At 49.6% G+C, this 13479-nt stretch overlaps 3 protein-coding genes across 3 annotated transcripts; all 3 read left to right on the forward strand.

Moving 5' to 3' along the window:
• Nucleotides 1-908: 908 nt before the first annotated feature.
• PtrM4_149790 (Dimer-Tnp-hAT domain containing protein) lies at nucleotides 909-3206 on the forward strand (the record flags this gene model as incomplete). Its single annotated transcript, XM_066110014.1, has 1 exon — nucleotides 909-3206. One exon carries the CDS (start codon nucleotides 909-911, stop codon nucleotides 3204-3206), a length of 2298 nt encoding a protein of 765 aa, XP_065959997.1.
• Nucleotides 3207-4339: 1133 nt separating this feature from the next.
• On the forward strand, nucleotides 4340-5674 carry PtrM4_149800 (uncharacterized protein; the record flags this gene model as incomplete). The annotated part of the gene is made up of 1 exon (XM_066110015.1): nucleotides 4340-5674. One exon carries the CDS (start codon nucleotides 4340-4342, stop codon nucleotides 5672-5674), a length of 1335 nt encoding a protein of 444 aa, XP_065959998.1.
• Nucleotides 5675-5713: 39 nt separating this feature from the next.
• On the forward strand, nucleotides 5714-9156 carry PtrM4_149810 (uncharacterized protein; the record flags this gene model as incomplete). Its single annotated transcript, XM_066110016.1, has 2 exons — nucleotides 5714-6258; nucleotides 6306-9156. The coding sequence occupies 2 exons, from the start codon at nucleotides 5714-5716 to the stop codon at nucleotides 9154-9156; spliced, it is 3396 nt and encodes a 1131-aa protein (XP_065959999.1).
• Nucleotides 9157-13479: the final 4323 nt, after the last annotated feature.

A 13479-nucleotide genomic window follows, 5' to 3' on the forward strand; every position in this document is an offset into this window, starting at 1 on the left:
ACTAGCTACCAACACAGACAGCAGGTCACATAAGGCACAATAGAACACTAAAGTACACAATCGGATCTTTTTATGTACCCTACGGCCCTTTAAACTACGCTTTAAATTAATTAATATATTTATCTCTCTCACCCAGAGATGTCAACAAGCAAGTCAAGCTGGCTTGATTCTTATCGATTGCAGATCACAGACCATTCTCTGGGACGTGCCACTGTGCACGAGCCTCTATATTGTCTGTGATCTGCAATCGATAAGAATCAAGCCAGCTTGACTTGCTTGTTGACATCTCTGCTCTCACCTAATATATTTGCTTAATTAACACGTGTCTAGAACTTCGGCAGAGCCTATCCCTAACTTCGCCCCGCCCTACAAGGACGATCCCTCCGGCCCCAAGATCGTTAAATTCTCTATTAACCTTGTTGGGGATAGTGGGTGCTGGAAGGATTGAAGGATTGAACTGAGGTCGTATTGTCTGAGTCTACAAACTGTATATTGTTGGATGTGGGAGAACAGAACAGAAAAGAGGCAGAAGGTTGTTGTATTGAGAGAGCTACATGAAGCGATTATATACACAACTAAGATGAGTAAGCAGGTGACGAGGAGTCACTTGAGATACAGTTCATAGTGTACCAGGTGAACCGAGGTGCAGTGATCGGAATGGTCTGGTCTGACTTGGTCTTGGTCTGGTCTAGACCGCCAAGACTTGGTCTGGTCTGGCGATTTTTTGAGACCGTGGTCGGACCGGTCTAGATGATCGGACCGGTCCGGCTATAAATAGGTCCACGTGACTAGATCTTAGACTAATCTAGCCAGAAAATTTAGCACAATATGAGTCATTAAGATCAAGGTAAGTCTTCTACTTACATAGAACAATCAAGTCCTTAACAACCTACTTATATACTATTGTTATGGAGCCTTCAACACCAACCTCACCGTCCCCATCGAATATTATAAGACTAGATTTAACGTCTCTTACTCCATCTCCTATCCCCACGTCATCACCCACCCCTATACTATCACCCACTCCTATTCAATATCACGAATCTCCAGATGAGTTCGTGCAGGGCGGTATCACGTACGTGAAACGTGCAATAATTGCAAGGAAGGATTTCCGTCAAGGTACATCACACATCTGGAAGTACGGACTCCAATACATTCGAGATAGCGATAAGAAAGAGGTGTATTACTGCCATGAGTGCAGGGTTGGGAAGAGCAAGCAAGAGTTGTTTGTCATCAATGGCACTTCTAGGATCCGGAATCACCTGGAACAGAAGCACCAGATTGATCCCCAGAGTGGCATCAAGCGAAAGGGTTCTGTACGGAAGTCTATAATCGACCAGCAAAAGGATGGGGCTGCTTCCAGCATCTTTTTCTGGAAGGAGTCAGTAGAGAAGTTTAAAGAGCTTCTAATTCGTTGGATTGTGTACTGCCATATCGCCTTCTTTCAATTAGAGAACCAGTACTTTCGTGAACTACTCCTCTTTTTAAATCCGGCACTACTCAACCACCTCCCGAAGGCTGCGAAGACTATCCGAAGCTGGGTAATGAATGCATTCATATCGAAGAAGCAACAGCTTAGGGAGGACCTACACCATTCACGGAGTAGGATCTCTATCTCCTTTGATCTCTGGACTTCACCAAACCCTTACGCTATCCTAGGCGTCGTCGCTATGTGGATTGATACTACCGGCATGCGACGTGTTACCGCTTTAGGTATGCGACGTATATACGGCGAACATACTGGAGAGAATCTTGGATCGGTGGTCCTTGAATTGCTGGAAGAATACGACATTAGCGGAGATCAGATTGGATACTTTATGCTGGATAATGCCTCGGCAAATGATACCGCTGTTGAGTTTATACTCAAGGATCTCTGCCCATGGATGAAGTCAAAACAACGTCGTCATCGCCGGCTGCGTTGCTTGGGCCATGTCATCAACCTCTGTTGCCAGGCGTTCCTTATGGGGCGAAACTGTGAGAAGTATCTTGCGAAGCTGGAGAAGCATCATCAACGTGGCGACTATACGAAGGTGGAAGAGCTCTGGAAGAAGTTCGGATGTTTGGGTCGTCTTCACAACCTGGTGCGATACATCAGGCTTACTCCACAACGGCGTGAGGAGTTTGCTACAATTATTATCGGCGGAGATCTTTCGCAATTCGACGGGCTTGAGCTTATCCAGAACAACTCGACCCGCTGGAACTCATGGTTTTATTCGATTACACGTGCATTAAATGTTCGAGAACGTTTAGAGCTCTTCTCGGCTCGTCATGTACCTGGAAAGGGCTCCGTAGGGATCGCGAACTTTAAGCTTGATGGACAGCACTGGTTTGAGCTTGGAAAGATTGAACTCGCTCTCAAAGACTTCTATGCTGCAACTTTGCTTTCTGAAGGTAAGAAGACGTCACTTGCGGACTGGTTTTCAACTTTGGACTGCCTTCTCCGGGAGATAAGCGAGACGAAGGATCACTACCACGACATCCACACTGAGGACGATAACAACTTTACATGGAAGTACCTTCAAGGCTGCGCTGATGCTGCTTGGTTAAAGTGCGTTGAGTACTATAACAATCAGCAGCTGAATTGGCAAAATCGATTCCCTGAAGATACTGACCTTCCACCGGCATATTATGCGGCTCAAATCCTTGATCCATATCGCAAGTGTGGATGGTTCAGGCAAGAGTGGGTTCTTCATGGCGACGAAGAGAAGAAGAGGTGGTTTGAAAACGCACAATTAGCGGTGAAGCATCTCTGGGAGACAGAGTATAAGGGAAGGTACCCTGTCGAGATGCTGCCACCACCAGCCAGGAAGGAGAGAGATCCTGACCCAGCATTTGATCGCCAGCGGGAACATAAGCGCATTCGAATAGACGCTCCAGTTTCTACAACTGATTTGTATGAACAATACATCTCTACTGACCGGCTTCATAACGAAGAGGCAGGTTGCAATGAGGCTATTGCGTACTGGCTATCTCGCTACGACTCCCAACGAGATCTCGCTCGCTTCGCTCTAGACATGTTTGCGATCTCGCCTATGTCGGATGAATGCGAACGTCTTTTTAGTAGCGCGAAGCTTACTATCGTCGATCGCCGTGGTAGGCTGAAGGCAGATATTATAGAAGCGTGCGAGTGTCTCCGGGCCTGGTATGGAAAGCCCCAAGCTGAGGGGAACAGCGATATCGAGGATAGTGAGAACGAAGACGACTAGATTGACAGTCAGTAGTAAAACACATTTCCTCGGCTTCCTTCTTTGCTTCAGCCTCATTCTTGGCGGTCTTGTTGGTCGGACCGGTCTGGTCGGACCGGTCCTTATGTAAGCACCTGGTCTGGTCTGGTCTGTACCCTCAGACCAGACCAGACCAGACCATTCCGATCACTGCCGAGGTGCCAGGCTGACATATACTAGTGTGCCTTAAAGCTCGACGGGATTATCATATTTTTAATGTAATCAGCTGTAAGCGGAGCAGGTGCGTTCTCCTAATAGACAAGAGAGTGCAGATGCGACAGATCAACCTTAGACTTTTTCTTAGGAGGCATTTCGATGTTGGGAGGAGAGAGACTCGATAACAGGAGAGAGAGAATATTATAGAATAAGGAATAAGGAGGCGGGCTATTATTAGAAAGTTAATAGGCGTGTCAGATAATAGCACTGTTGTCAGATTGAGGCGAGGTTTTGCTCCATGATCGAGCCGATGGTGGTTGGGGAAGGACATGAGACCCCCAAACCAGGGCTAGCGCCGGGACTTAGTACTGCCAAGCCCGAGGCGAGGCCACCTCCCACAGACAGAGCCGTAGACAGAGACAGACAAGACAATACACTTGATCCGATCCCATAAAAAATCTGACAACTGTTGAAGATGAGAGCGTACAGACGCTGGGTTAGACTAGCGCGACCTAGCATCTGTGAGAGCCAATCGGATCACAGGAAGGCTTGGCACCCCCTAGGTGTGCCCACAACCGTAGACAGAACAAAGACACAATAAATCATCAATATCATCACCATCATTACCTATTTCATCAGTAATCCAGATGAGAGTGAATATCTGACAAGGCGCTATTATTAGAACAGAGCACACTAAGCTCTAAAGCGTATGCATTTTCTAGTGCTTAATGTCCGTTAACAGTCTAAAGTTGTCAGATAGCAGGGTTACTCGACGTTGGCAGCAACCAATCAGCGTAGAGAGGATCAGTGCGCCCCTCAAGAGGGCCACAAGCGCGGACACACGATAGACAGAACACAATACACACAATCATCAACATCCATCACTTTTGTGCAATATCTCATTATATCTGACAATTAAGAGTCTCACTGCCTCAATAACGAGCGATAAAACCACGAAAATGGCAACAATCCAGACCCAACGGGACGCGACGGTCATCCTCACCGACTCAAGCAACTGGATCCCTTGGTACCGCCAACTTAAGCTGAAATGCCAGTCGCAAGGCATTTGGCCACTGTTGGACCCCGAAGGAGTGCGACTCCAGCGCATCCAACCGGAGGCTCCGCTACCCCCAGACATTTCGCAGTATGAACCGTCAAGTAGCCCCTCAGCTGCCTCATCGCATACCACCCGAAACGCTAGAGGCAACACGCGAGGATCAGCACAAGACACTACAGAAATGTCGACAACAACCTCACGAATCCCCACTATACCAACGCGAGTGTCAGAACTCTCAGAGAAAGGACAAGAAGCGTATAAGGAGGATCGCGACGACTACAAGCTGCGCCTTGAGTCATACAAAATACGGGAGAGGGACTATCAAGAAGAAAGCAACAAAATCTCAAAGATGGTCGAACACATCCTTACAACCGTAACACCCCATTTACAACTTAGCTGTTGCGCCGAGAACGGCACGCCGCGCGACTGGATAACCGCCCTCCAAGACACAGTTGGAGTGGATGAAGACGAGGAGAGAGCGCGAGCACGAGAGAGATACCAAGCCGCACTCAAGCCAATGCGTTCAACCACAAACTGGGAGACGTGGCTAAATGAATACGATCAGGCTGCAACTCGAGCTGAAACCCTTGAGGTGGCCGAGGTTATGCAAACACAAGCCGTAATAGACGACTTCCTAGGCTCCGTATCTAAAATGGCATCAACCTGGACCGCAGGGTTCCAAGGGCCAGGGTACGATAAGAAAGCCATGAATAGGAAAAGGATGATGAAACTCTTCCGTGAATATATGAGTCTTCAATATCCATCAAGAGGGAAGCCAAAGAGCGCCTTCGCGGTAGGAGACTTATACGCGGCGAGCGGTGAACCCGACTCGGACACACTGAGGGACGCCTCTAGTGTGGAATTAAGAGCGCCATCCAACCAAGGCCGGGGAAACCCTAGGCAATCAAACAAACGCAAGATGGATGGTCAAAGTACCAGAACCAAGCAGATCCCGGAGAGGAATTCAGCGAAAGCTGGAGACATATGTCCTGCCTGTGAACAGCGTCATGAGATATCTGACTGCTACTATGTGAACAAAGCCAAGGCACCTGAATGGTTCAAGCCAAATCGAGGCATCGCAAGATTAGTACAGTACAAACTTGAAAATGACACCAACTTACAGAGAACGATGCAGGAAATGTCCCCAGAGACTAAACGACCTCGATTCTCGACAACGTCACGATCGATTACACCTCATATCAAGACATCACAAACACCGGACGCAGTCATTGAATGACTAGATGGACGCGAAATCTCAAGAATTGATGAGGGCACGATGAAAGCGGCATTCAGCGCAAGCCAACAAGGATATCCATTAAAGGATGCCTTCATCCTGGATTCCGGCTCGACTACGCACATCTGCAACGACCTCTCAAGAATTGAAGACGTACGCCCGTCGACGCCAGGGGACTACATCTGGGCCGGCAGTTCCAAAGTCTGGATACGAGGATACGGAGCTGTCACATTGACAACAGAGGGATCTCAGGACAAACAAGCCTTGCACATTGTCAACGTTGCGTGGTGTCCAGACTTCCTCTGCAGCCTAGTATCATTCAGGCTACTCCGACGACAAGGAATATGGTGGGACAATCGGGAAGATCCAACAAGCCTGCGACGATGGGATGGAACAATTATTGCTATCCTATCGGAACGCCATGGGCAATGGATTATCGAAGACACCACTCCATTCGACTCAGCCTTCCATGTGCGTATGAATCGAACCAAGCGATCACCACAAAGGGCGACAGCCATGCTATGGCATAAACGACTAGGACATCCAGGGCCATCCGCTATTGAACACCTCATACAGCAATCTGAGGGGTGAGGATCAAAGGAATCACCACAGTACAATGTGACGCCTGCGGCAGATCAAAGTCGAAGCGCCAAATAAGAAGGGCGCTAAGACTAAATGACGAAGGTCCTGGAGAAAGAATTGCAATCGACTTCCATGAGTACGAGGCGGACAGCTTCACTAAGGAAAAGAGTCAGATGCTAATAACTTGCCGAAACTCCCGATACGTTTGGGATTTCTACTTCAAAGACAATAGGCCAGCACGCTCTATTATTCGCCTATTAGCCCTCTTTATCCAATTTATGAAGAAACAGTTCAACATTACGGTCAAGGTCATTGAAACAGACAACGAGATCGTCACAGTTAAGCAAGAAGTCGAGAAATGGTGCACGTCCCTATCAATCAGACTCGAGCCTTCCGCTCCAGACACACAAGCGCAGAACGGAGGAGCCGAACGCTCAGGGGGTGTGATAAAAGAAAAGGCACGCGCAATTCGACTAGATGCGAATCTTCCATGGGAACTCTGGCCAGAGATAACCAGAGCGGCGGTATACCTATACAATCGAACGCCAAATTATCCAAACAAGTGGAAATCGCCTTACGAAATATTCTTCACGCGCGCAGCTGCCACAAATGGCATAGTCACCGGACCCCGAAGACCAAACCAAGCTCATCTGAGAGCATATGGGTGCAAAGCCTTTGCAATGACAGACGATACCCACCGAGGAAAGTCAAGGCTGCAACGGCTGGACCCAAAAGCCTGGATTGGGTATCTTGTGGGATATCAGTCAACAAACATCTACCGCATCTGGATCCCATCCATGGCAAAGGTAATCAGCACTCGCGACGTAGTGTTTAACGAAGAAACAATCTTCAACGGCAAGACTGAGGACCTGATGGACAATCTCATGCACAACACCCTAGAGGAAATCGCAACTTGGGTGAGAACAGTCGAACTCCCAGGTACTCAGAGCCAACAAGCAGAAACCGAGACGTTCTACGAGGACGATACGACGCAGGAAGAGAGCCCGCGCACTCAGAAAACCAGATACCACCAAGGAAGGAAGGTGGTAGAGGCATATCTAACCCCGCCACCAACTCCTCCACCTGTGGCCTTGCTAGTTCAAGGAGAGGTGAACAACGAGGATATGACGAACATGTCCAACCAATCAACATCAATGACCAATCCATGGGCAGCCGCATTCATGGCCGGCACCGAATCAGGACACATTGGTCAACACGAAGGAAAGCCAATCGACAAGGCTCAGGTGAAGAGACTGCTATCCAAGGGAATCAAGCCCCATCGCAACCAGCTACCGCCACTCCCAACAGCATACTCAAAGCTGGAAGACCATCCACTATACGAAATGTTCAAGGAAGCAGAAAAGACACACCTTCAGAGTCACCAACAAATGAAGTCATGGACTGAGGTCCAAGCATCACCAGTCAAACGAGCAGGGCACCAGATCCTAGACTGTATGTGGGTATACACCTACAAACTCGACAAGCATCACCGCCTCATCAAATGTAAGGCAAGATTGGTGGTAAGAGGAGACCAACAACGCAACATCACCTCCCAAGACACATACGCAGCAACATTGGCAGGACGCTCATTCAGAATGCTCATGGCAATCGCCGCCAAATACGATCTTGAGCTAAAGCAATACGACGTCACTAATGCTTTTGTGCATGCTGCAATCGACAGAGAAATATACATGAGGATGCCAAAAGGGTATCAGAAGCCTGGCACTCTACTCAAAGTGCGAAAGGCACTGTATGGGCTCCGGATCTCACCATTACTGTGGCAGAAAGAATTCACTGCAACTCTTGCTTCGATAGGGTTTCAACAAATACCACAGGAGCCATGCTGCATGATCAAAGACGGAGTTATCATCTTCTTCTATGTGGACGACATCATCGTTGCGTACCATTCAAAGCAAGAATCAGAGGCCATGAAGGCCATCAACCGGATCCAAGAAAAATACGCTTGTACGGGAGGAGATAACTTACAGTGGTTTCTCGGCGTAGAGGTCATGCGCAATCGCAAGCAGAAGACCATACAGCTATCTCAAGCCGCATACGCAGACAAAATCAGCCAACTAGCAAGCCGACAAGACATCAGACATGACACGCCGATGTCAGGCATGGAACTCAGACCCAGGAGTGACCTAGCAGAGCCGTCCGAGATCAACCGCTACCAGCGCAAGATTGGCTCGCTTCTATTCGCTGCAGTCACAACAAGACCCGACATAGCCTTTGCAACATCACGACTTGCTCGCTTCCTAGTCAATCCAAGTACAGAACACCAGGACGCTGCAGACCGTGTGCTCCTGTACCTCAAGAAAACAGAATCCCTAGCCCTCGAACTCGGTAGAGGCGATGGCCTTGAGGTAGCAAGTGACGCATCGTTTGCAGACAACACACTAGACAGGAAAAGCTCGCAGGGATACGCAATTAAGCTGTTCGGAGGACTCATCGCTTGGAGAGCAAGTAAGCAAGATACTGTGACAACATCAACAACAGAAGCAGAGCTGCTTGCCCTATCACAAGTTGCTAAGGAGGCAATCTTTACGTCGCGGTTGTTGAAGGAGCTTCAGGTAAACCTAAGCAATCCAATTATCACAATCAAGTGCGACAATACCCAGACAATCCGTCTAGTAAATGAAGACGTTGCCAAATTGCAAACAAAGCTTCGGCACGTTGACATACACAATCATTGGCTACGACAAGAAGTTACCCGAAAGACGATCAAGGTAGAGTATGTTCCGTCTGACAACATGATCGCAGACGGATTCACCAAGTCACTGCCAGCCAATAAATGGGCCAGTTTCCTTGATCAGTTGGGACTTGTTAAACGCAAAGAATCCCCGTTGAAAGAAGCTGAGCTTGAGAAGTTGCAGGAGCATCTGGAAGGCCTCTATATGTAGGATCGATTAACCAGTTTACGCAGCTTGCAATCAGGGCTTCCAAGCTGAGGGGGTGTGTCAGATAGCAGGGTTACTCGACGTTGGCAGCAACCAATCAGCGTAGAGAGGATCAGTGCGCCCCTCAAGAGGGCCACAAGCGCGGACACACGATAGACAGAACACAATACACACAATCATCAACATCCATCACTTTTGTGCAATATCTCATTATATCTGACAAAAGTAAGCTGTAGTAGGCGCTGTGCCGTAAACTAACAACAGGATCGCGATAACTAAAAACAGTTACTAAACTAGTTAATTAACCTCGAAGCGTTACAACAAGAATTGACGGATCGCGAGAGAGATGCTATTCTCGACGTCCTATGGTCGTATGTGGTAGTTTGCACATTTATTGCTAATTTATCGTCTATCATCAATGATAACAGACAAGCCTGTAGAAGCGAAAGGTGGGTGATGGTGAGGTGAACAGTCAGCGTACTAGACACTCTTATTACAGTGACCCGCTCGCTCATGTCTTTACAAAACGAGGCGAAGTAAACAAATGGAGAAATCTTGTTATGATAGAACAACAAAATAGACTAGTAGAGACTAGTCATTTCGTTGAGGTTAGAGTGAATACGCATTGACCACGGCTCGTGATAAGACGGGTACGGGACGGAAAAGCAAGGTTCTGTTGCCGTGATGGAATGGATAGTAGATTTTTGAGGCCAAGGTACCGTTGTATTGTCAAAAGGAAAGTGGAACGTATTGATTCTTGGCATTAGGGTCTACGTAATCGTGTATGATGTTGCAAAATCTCGGAACAGACGAACCGCCCCCAATTGCCCCCAGTGTAAAAGCATGTAACGTATCACAATCGACAGATGTGGCGTGTTGTCCATGTATCACCGTCATGAAAAGTGGTAAGCGGATGGTAGACGCGGTAGTGAAGCTACCATGACGCGTGATTTAACTTAATGACAATGTAGAATGTCATTGTAAAGGTCCGATACTTCCCGTGGCTACCCACATCATGAGGGAAGCGGGGGTGAGTAGAGGACAGGGTGTGTATGCAATTACCTTGTCTCCCGGAGTGTGACTCCTCGCTAGACAGTATTCCAGGGGTAGGTTTCCCCAAAGAAGCCAGGGGAGGGGTTTGCGTCCAGGTCTGAGGCTGCACAGATGTGAATGTGGTATCACCGTGGCTTGTGTGAGGAGCGCAGGGACACGTTCAAGTACGTTCTCGGGGAAGGGAGCTTTTTCTCGAGTTGTTGGATACGCTGGTTGGGAAAGACCAACGGAGATTTCGAAAAAGTTTGAAAGAGCAGTGTTTGCAGAACAACTCGCCACAGGGCAAGACTGAAGTTTGAGCCGAGGCTAATGTTTAGCAAGCAGGACGCTAGGTCGTCGCTTGTGGTATGTAGATTGAATGTTTAATTCGATGCCCATCGGTGAGAGCAGGCATGCGTGCGGGGGTTAAACTTTGTCATGTTCCAATTCTCGTACACCGTATGCAAGTCATAGTCGTTCTGTGCTTAGGACGAGATCCACGTAGACTACTGACAGACGCTTATGGCCCGGATTGACACTCACAAAGGGAAGTGACAAGACGTGGACGGGTTGAGGATCGTCGTGCTCAAGGAAAACCTTTGTTCCTTGTTTCACGTGGTCAACCGAGATTTGTTAGGCTTTTTCACCCGTGCTGTGGGGAAATGCCCAATTTCGATCTGCCGGCATGATCGATCGCGAGATGTTGCCGCTTTGCGAATTTCGGTGTCTGCTTCATTTTGGAATAGAGCTGGCATCAACGGCTGATTAGCCAGCAGCATGAGGAGACAAGCGCAACGGCCATGATGTAGACTGAAACTTGACCTTGCTTGAACGCGGTGGGCGTATCTGATTGTTGGAATGTCCGTCTTAGCCGAGTGGGCTGAACGTGATCTGCATCCAGAACATCGGGGCGACGGGGGACAAGACCAGGCTCGGGCTTATATATTATAGGGGTGTTTTGCCAATATTGAGACAAACGTTGAAATCCACGCCGGCCGTCGGATGCGTGGAGTCCCTTCCGTTGTCGATAAGGCGACAACGATGATGCCTGTAAGGGAATCTGACGGAACTCTTGGGAAACGTGAATGGCGCGTCCGGACCGCAGTCAGACCTTCCGCGGTAAGACATGTCGGAAGTGTGAAACAAGTTAAGAGTCTGGTGGGTCGAGGCTGCAGTACAGTATGGAATTAAAATTTGGATAGACGGGCAGCCACAGCTACTAGAGCGCGTGGTGTTTCTTGTCAATAGCGGCTGGGACCAAGGTGCGTCTTGATGGCGTGGTGCTAAGACTGAGACTAGCAAATGGGGAGTTGCCGGCTGGCAGGTACGCCGATCCTGGTGCAATTTCGCGGACGGGCTGGAGATGATCATGGTCAGCCACGGCGTCAGGGAGTAGATGAGGGGCATTTTGCTGGCTTGTCAGTAGCGGAAGGATTGATGAGAAAGTTTTACTAACTTTTCAAAGATGCCTGTCGTGCATTTGGTTGAGAGGTGGTAAGGAGGTCACAGTTGGAAAAGGAACCTTGGAAGACATTTGACGTGGTCGTGCTTCAAGCGAACTGTGCTAGGCGAAATATCGGATTCTACTTTTTACGAAAACACGGGGCCCGCGTGTTGAACCGAATTGAGCTCGGCAACGCCAGAAAAAGTAATCAGACGTGAGATGTTGACTCGTTGGGGTAGAGCGGACAGCGGTGCGTGCGATAGGAACTATGCAGTTCCAATATTTGGTTTTGTTTGCGGGCGAGAAACCGCTGTGTACACTTGCTCGAGTGTCTGGTTGCAGGAACTGGAGCTATCGCCGTCCGTGTGTTCCTACCAGTATCACAGGGGGGGGCGGAGGACATGGGCACGCGGGGGATGACACGACAGTTGGACTAGGTGCACGGAAATAGACGTCGCCGGACCCAGTAAGCAGGAGCGCAGAGGAATGGGCGGCCGTATCCATATAAAGCCTATCGGGCGAACTGGGTATTGCAGTTACAGCATCATCATACTCAGGCGTGCGATTCTGGCAGGAAAGGGGCATGAAGGATGTACAGTATGACAGGTCACAGCAGGCGGTTAGGCCAGGGGGACCGAAGCTATCGGAACCACGACCAGGATGGTACGGGTGATTTGTTCGCTTCATTGTGCGTCCCGATGTTAGCGGCTTCAGGTCGGCCATGGGCGTTTGTAGCTTTTGGATCACCTCGTCTCCCCGCACCGTGGGAATGACGCGTGTAGGCTAACGATTGGGTGCATGATAAGTTGTCGCAGCCTGTGAGCTGAGGAGGCGGGGGGCGGAGGTTGATGATGTATCGGGTGATTGCAAAGCAAAAGAGAACTTGTCTTGGAAAAAAGAACAACGCAAGGCGGCGTGCCTCTCGAATGACTGTATTGGGGAAGCAGGGGTCTTTCAGCCCCTCCCGACGCATGCAAGGTACCGGCTGCACGCTCAGGGCAGTCAGCTGATTGGGCGGGGATGCTGACGGCGCGACGCAGTGTCGAGTTCATGATGCTTTTTATCGTTACAGCTTGTTGTTTTGCCGACCAACGGCCTGCGAGACTGAGGCAGGACAAGGTAAGAAGCTTTTTGCGATGCGACGCGACGCGATTGACGTGCAGCTGCAAAAGGTGCATGAGGCTGGGGCTGGGCTGGACAGTGTGCAGTAGCAGAGGGAGGTGGCAATGATGACGGTGGTGAAGCAGAGGCGAGAGTTTGTGAGTCCCCTCCCGCCGCAGTCCCTTCTCGTGGTTGTCGCCCGGCCTCGCTGCGACGGCGCGGGTTTGGCCTCGCCGGCGCATCAATGGCTCGTCGTGGCGGCAGTCAAGTCGTCAGTCGATATCGGCTTGTTAGCATTGGGGCCCGGGCGCTGTGCCCTCTCCCTGCAGCGTCATGTCGCCAGCGGCCAGCGTCTTTGCCAGGCGCCAATGCACGGCGCGGAAATGAAGCTAGCGGACAAAGGAAGCCCCCCTGTACATGGTGAAAATGCTTGTCACTCCCCAGAGGCCCAATATGTCCATAGCTCGTGGGACCCGCTCTACCTATCTCTTCTGTCGCGAGATGTGCCTGCTGCCTGTGTTGCATTCCCTTCTTCACCACGGCCGCACTCCGCAGCGCGCGTGCACACTCTCTTTCACCCTGAACCTTTGACCGTCCTCACCGGCTATACACGCTCCTTACCTTTCGATAATCTATTGTTTTTACCAATTGCCGCGAGCCGAAGCCCATCGACACCCGCTCACCAATCGGTCCCGAACCGCTACACGCCCAGCCTTTCCTTGCAATCCGCATATTCACTTTCAACTTGA

This window comes from Pyrenophora tritici-repentis, chromosome 9 (genome assembly GCF_003171515.1).
Source record: "Pyrenophora tritici-repentis strain M4 chromosome 9, whole genome shotgun sequence".
In the NCBI taxonomy this organism is placed as follows: Eukaryota; Fungi; Ascomycota; class Dothideomycetes; order Pleosporales; family Pleosporaceae; genus Pyrenophora; species Pyrenophora tritici-repentis.